Raw genomic sequence first — 6,875 nt, forward strand, 5'->3', positions numbered from 1 at the left:
GTAAAGTGTTCGGCATTAGGAAGGGTATCTAGATATAGAAACCATGTCAAAGCAGACATCTGCTATTAGCCCAATGAATTGCTCAAATTCCTTGAAATTTCCTGGCACAGGAAACTCAGATAGTGGCTACAGTCTGTGAGGGGCATTTTAGTATTTTCTGTAAATAATGTGACCAAGGAATTCTAACTCAGTCACAGTGAATTTGTTTTTTAAGTTGTGAAAGAGCAGCCTCCCCTACCTGCCCAACAGAGAAAGCAGCAATCTTTGTTATTGTGTATGTAAAATTTTTGTTAGGGTTGGGAGCTAGATTTACATGGCTGGATGTTATTTATCTGTCATCAAACAATTTACAATAAATAGTTGTTTTTTTTTTAAATAGCTAAATCATCTTTTTCATTAACCCTTTTGTTAACCATATTTCTGTTCAAATACACTGCTTTGATTCAATTTATTTTGAAAATAATGAATTTAATAAAATAATTTTGTCATTATGACATTGGTGATTGGAACATAAATTAGCATTAAATTTTGATGAAAGGTTTTAACTTAAAATCATTTAAAAACAAGAAATTTGTATTAAAGAACCTGGGGCAGTCTCTTGTAGGTTGGTATCAAAAGGGTTAATATTCGGTATTTTATTTTGCTGATTTCTCCATTATCCTACAGTGTAAATTTACTAAGAATAATTGTATTTTAAAAACTATTTAGAGGCCAACTTATTTAATTGTTGATAACATGAAAGTTTTAATGCTTTTGTGCTCTTCCTTTAGTCAAGAGAAAAAAATTAACTTTTAAAAATTTTTTTTATTTTCCAGATGAAATGTTCACTTTTTCAGAATTACCTCTAGTGGAATGGGAGTTTGTACCCCCTGTGGGTCCAAGACCTCCTAAAGGTTTTGTTGGCCTTAAGAATGCTGGTGCTACATGTTATATGAATTCTGTTTTACAACAGGTTAGCCAACACTTGATTAAATTTTAAAGACTTTTTTTTAAACAAAATCCCATGCAGTGTCTCATCTAGCTTGATGTACAGTAGGTAATGGAAAACAAACTCTCTGTTCAATGAAGATTTGTATCCTATATATTCTTCCTTTTCTATTAAGGATAAGTTTTTCAGTAAAATTGCAATGAATAAACAAAAACTTTGTCACTTTTTACATATTTTATAAATATATTTAATTTTTATTATTTGATTAAAGAATGTTTTAACATCCATTTTTTTCCATGCTAGAATGCATTAGAGGGGGGAGTTATTTGAAGCAGGATGCTCTTCCTGTCTCCAACTCTTATCTGTTTTTCAAGTAAGGGATTCTTAACTGCAGTTGTGAAAATGTTACGTTAGGTTGAGTTTTTATTCTTATGAAAATATTGGCTTAAAATTACAATAGATCTTAAACCAAGAAAATAATCTTTTTAAGGAATTCAGTTTTAACTTGGTGGATTGAATCTGAGTATTTCCTTCCTTTTTTTTTTGTCTCTGCACCACTTTTACATGAAATAATATTTTGTAAAATTTCCTCTTTTCAGCTCTTCATGATTGAACAGATTCGTCATGGAATACTTGCTGTGGAAGGAGCAGCAGACGACATCGAGGATGAATATATAGGAGACGAGAAGGGCGAGAATGAGGTAAAAATACCTTTTTGTGTGTTTACTTATATTTAGTAATGGATTCTTCTTGAACATGTTGTCCTACAAATATATACAGTTTAGTTTTCATTAGTTTCTATTATTGTCCATATTAATGTATAACATGGATCATAGCTGAGAATGTTGAGTTTTTCAAAAGTGGAATGCATAAAGAAATGTGTTGCAGATTCATCCAACCCATGCCAACATAGCTTAATGAATGTTACAACGATGGTCATAAATATAGTTGAAATTTATAGAAAAACAAAAGACGAAGACAGTTGTATGAACAATAAGCAAGTGTATCAGTTTGACACTTTAGAAAAATGAAAAAGTATTTTGTTTCGAGCCTATGCTCTTCAACAGAAAGGAATAAGAGAAAATAAACAGAGAGAGAATGAAAAAAAAACTTGTAGAGTTCAGTGGTCCAACGTGGCAAATGGTCGTAAATACATATGATTATATGTGAAGAGAACCTGCAAGTTTTGTATTTATAGTTGAACAAGTATTGAGTAAATATATCTTTGTTACGTACAGTTGATTGTTGACTTAATAATAGGACCATCATTTTTCTTTTTCAGTTTGTTCATTCTTAATATAATTACCAAATAAGGATTTTTTTTTTGTTTCTCCTTTCCTTTTCTTAGACAAATGTTGATCTTGGTGATGAAGAACGGAAGGATGAAGAAAAGAGTTCCAATAAACAAGGTGAAAGGAAAGATTACAATCTGGGTGTGATGAAACATGTCCAGTTGATCTTTGGTCATTTGGCTTGTAGCAAGCTGCAGTATTATGTACCCAGAGGCTTCTGGAAACACTTCAAGTAAGTAACAGAGAATTTGAAGTAAATTTTTTTACTTTACATTTTTAAAACATGTTTTATAATTGTGAAAGTAGGTTATAGCAAGAACAAGAGCCAAGCAAATACATTTATGTGGACCATTATCTAGATTACAAAATTAAAATACTGTATAACTTACTGGCCCCAAGCATATAACATTTTAAATGTTTTACTTCTAAGTTTTATATATATTATGTGATCACGTGACTAACCAGACTATCAGATGTTACACATCACTGGTCACAGTGCACTTGGCATTGTTGTATCCTTTGAATGATGCCACTCCATTGGTTAGGCAAGTAGGCCAACATTTCCCACTGATTGAAAGGGGGACTGGAACAAAGTGGAATGAAGTGTTTTTCTCAAGAACACAACACACTGTCTGGTCTAGGAAATGAACTCACAATCTAGTGATTGTGAGTGCAACAGCTTAATCAGTAGGCCATGTGATCACGTATGTGTGTGTGTACATTTACAATACAGTACCTAATCACATGAATAACACGACAAAATAAATTTAACAAATGGCTGGAACTACCTTGTTTAAGTGTCTTCTACTATCGCCTTCGGCGAACCAAAACCTTGTGAGTGGATTTGGTAGACAAAAACTGAAAGAAGTCCATCATATATATAGTGTTGGTGTGTTTACATCCTTGTAACTTAGTGGTTTGACTAAAGAGATTGATAGAATAAGTAACAGGCTTAAAAAAAAAAGTCAAATTCTGGAATTGATTTGTTTGACTAAAATTCTTTAAGGCAGTGCCCAACATGGCCACAGTCTAATGACTAAACCAAATAAAAGTTAAAAGATAAAAGAAAAGACACACACACACACACACACACACACACTCTCTTTCTCTCTCTCTCCCTCTCTCTCTCTCTCTCTGTCTCTCTCTCTCTCTCTCTAATTGGTGGTTTGATAGATATTACATTGTTGCTTATAAAAAAGACTGTTTCTTCCACGTCAATTCTGTTTCATTATCTATAGAAATTACCTGAAAAGTAAACCTTTCTAAAAAATTAAGTTTATGTTTTTAAAATATTATTGAATATCAATTTATTTCCAATCTTAAACTTTATAATTTCAGGTTATGGGGAGAACCGGTGAACTTGAGAGAACAACATGATGCATTAGAATTCTTCAACAGTCTTGTAGATAGTTTAGATGAAGCTCTTAAAGAACTTGGTCAGACCATGATTCTCAGTAAAGTTCTGGGAGGGTCATTTGCTGACCAAAAAATTTGCAAAGATTGTCCACATAGGTAAGTGTTGAAGGTTTTCTTCATTTAAAACAGAACTATATGTACGTTAAAGTACATTTCATTTTTTTTTTTTGTGTTTGTAGTTTTTAGAACATTTTATTAACTGTTTTTATTTCACTGACAGAACTGAGTCCACCATCCAGTTCTGATGGTCAGCAGAAGTGTTTTCATTTCCCTTTAGCTGCTAATACCTTTTCGAAAAATCATGAGTATTACAGCAGTTCATTTTGCCACACTTAAAAGTATGTGGCTTTGAGTTTTATTGACAGAAACCAATATTGACTCTTGGTACCATGTAAAAAACACTAGTGTTGGTGCCATGTAAAATGCCCTGGGGCCACGTAAAAAGTACCTGTTTGATGCCACGTAAAAAGCACCCAGTACACTGTAAAGTGGTTGGCATTAGGAAGAGCATTCAACTGTAGAAACCAAGCCAAAACAGACTATGGAACCTGGTGCAGTCTCTGGCTTTGCCAGCTCCTCTCGAGCCATCCAACATGTACCAGCATGGAGAAAACATACTAGATGTTAAATGATGATGATATGCTGTATACAATCCATTGAATTTTAAAATTTCAATGTAACTACTTATTTTCTTAACTGTTTACTTTTAAGAAAATTGTGTGTAAGCATTGTTTTATATGAAATATAGGACAAGAATTAGATTTTACTTCATGATATGACATATATACCAACATTTAATCATAACTTGCTTTTGATATTACTTGTTGCTAAAATTTTCTTTCAAATGTAAATTTTCTTCAGATATCAAAGAGAAGAAACTTTTACAACTCTAAATGTAGATATTCGAAATCATCAAAATTTACTTGAATCTTTAGAGCAGTATGTAAAAGGTGATCTTTTAGAAGGAGCAAATGCATATCACTGTGAAAAATGTAATAAAAAGGTATGTTGGCAATTTCTCACTTTAAAAATATATTGTATTTTTAAAAAAATCTTTTGATTTTCTTTTTTCAGTTTTGGTAAACAAAATCTCATTACTGTGGAGTTTTGTCCCTTCCTAATAAGAATGATGTTATCAAGCTTTTAATAGTTTTGTCTCTGAAAATGTTAGCATATGCAAATATACACTGAAATCTCGATCGCATGTTAACTTGATTATAGTAAATACTTCTGATTTAATTTTGCGTACTTCCTGTAAGTATTTGTGTGGTGAAGAAATTTGTCTCATAGCAACACAGTTTAGGAGTTGATCCTGTTGCAGTACCGTATGCAAATGTCCTCTATCATAGCCTGAAGGTTACTACTGGTATTGTCCTTCCTACTCTAAGATTTAAAAAAAAAAATTTGAAGACGAAAAATACCAACTTCACAAATTTATCATCTTCAGCCTAAGAACCATGCCCTGTCCAAAGCATTTTCATATGTTAGCCCTAAATGTCCGTGCTTGTTTTCAGACTTTTAGTTAGACATTGTTTATATTCTGAATAATATAAAGCTTTACTTTAATAAGCCCCAAGTTACTCTGGTGGTTAAAAAAAAATGGGTATGCGTATCATACATGATGCATGAGCACCAGGGAAATATCTCCTGTGATACATAGGACAAGCAAAGAGTTAAGTTTCAAAAAGAACCTCATTGATGTTTCTAAATGATGTAAATTGTTGAATAATCTTGCTTGATCTTTGAGGTAAAATAACTGATACAATTTCAATTTTCAACCCTTTTGATACCAACCCACCCAAGACTGGCCTTGGTTGTTTAAGAAACTTTTTGTTTTAAAGTGATTTAAATTAAAACCTTTCAGCAAAATTTCATGTTAAATTTATTCCAAACCTTTGTATAATATTGATAGTTATTTTATTAAATACTTAATTATTTTCAGAATTGATTGAAAGAAGGCAGTGAATTTCAACAGAAATATGGTTACTAAAGCGTTAATCTTCTCTAACCATGTTGCTGGGATTGTATTAACATGTGGTTTTGTATTGGCTTTTTTCAGGTAGACACTGTTAAAAGGCTCGTGATAAATAAATTGCCAAAAATTTTGGCTATCCAGCTCAAGAGATTTGATTATGACTGGGAACGGTAAGTTCTAGTCTTTGTGTAATAGTTTTTAAAAAAATTTTATTCAACTGCTTTTTTTTTTTTTAAAGAAGGAACAACTGTAATGTTTATCCTTTTATTGTTATATAATATTTTTATCATTGCAGAGAATGTGCAATCAAATTCAATGACTACTTTGAGTTTCCACGTGAGTTTGATATGGAACCTTATACTGTACAGGGATTAGCAAAAATTGAAGGTAAACATCTCTTACTGCACCCACCACTACCATCAGCCTATTTTTCTATCTTTTTATGATTAGGGCAGGTTGTCATGAATTAAATTAATTATTTGAAGTTACTACTCTTTTAGATAAGTTAAGGACCACACCTTGCTTGTATGTTGCATTTCTGGATGTTTTCCATGGCTACTTGCCTTTCTTATTGCCAACCACTTTATGAGTGTACTGATTGCTTTTTATCAGGGCATCAGCATAAGTGAGGTTACTTTGTCCCCAGCTGGACTAATGAGTCTTTTGTAATCTCTGTTATCTCTGTTTATTCACCTGTAGCTAAGAGTTGATATTAATGAAAGAAGACCAGAGTGAGAGAGGGAGATGGGTAATAGAAGAGAACTAATGGTAAGAGTGTAAGGGTTATAGCGGGGAGGGAGAGAGAGAGAGAGAGAGAGAAAATCAGTTGTATGAGGCATGTTGATCAAGAGATTCAATAGAAACATGAATGGCATGAAGGAAGGAAGGAAGTGATAGAAGGGAGTAATGGGAGAGAGGGAAGGTGATGTTTAGGTGAGTATTGGATGGAGAGAGTGACAGTAGGGAGGCGTATTGATAGGATGGGGTGGGATGAGCAAGTGATATTTAGTGACATTTAATATGGATATCGTAATTGGAGAGACCCAAATGTAGATATTACCCACCCCAATTCTAACATATTGTCACCACCATCATTGTTTTCATGATTGTTTATCTATGTTTTGTGAATTTAAAAATGGCTGAAACCTTTTGTTTCAAATTTGTCAAAAGCTAACTTTAACTGAAGTTTAGTTTGTCAAAACATGTGGACTTGATAATAAAGAGTTAGTTTTGGTCTTTAAATTAAGGTTAGCTCTTGCTATAT

At 32.6% G+C, this 6,875-nt stretch overlaps 1 protein-coding gene across 1 annotated transcript in view; it reads left to right on the forward strand.

Moving 5' to 3' along the window:
* Positions 1–6,875, forward strand: part of LOC106883044 (probable ubiquitin carboxyl-terminal hydrolase FAF-X) — a gene marked incomplete at its 3' end in the record, with an annotated part of 154,147 nt that overhangs the window by 117,336 nt on the left and 29,936 nt on the right. The window contains exons 37-43 of the mRNA XM_052970921.1: positions 816–952; positions 1,528–1,629; positions 2,277–2,452; positions 3,559–3,732; positions 4,498–4,639; positions 5,696–5,781; positions 5,907–5,998. Coding sequence (XP_052826881.1) covers positions 816–952; positions 1,528–1,629; positions 2,277–2,452; positions 3,559–3,732; positions 4,498–4,639; positions 5,696–5,781; positions 5,907–5,998 — 909 coding nt within the window. The remainder of the gene's footprint in view (positions 1–815; positions 953–1,527; positions 1,630–2,276; positions 2,453–3,558; positions 3,733–4,497; positions 4,640–5,695; positions 5,782–5,906; positions 5,999–6,875) is intronic.

The sequence above is a fragment of the Octopus bimaculoides genome, chromosome 9 (genome assembly GCF_001194135.2).
Source record: "Octopus bimaculoides isolate UCB-OBI-ISO-001 chromosome 9, ASM119413v2, whole genome shotgun sequence".
Classification (NCBI taxonomy): Eukaryota; Metazoa; Mollusca; class Cephalopoda; order Octopoda; family Octopodidae; genus Octopus; species Octopus bimaculoides.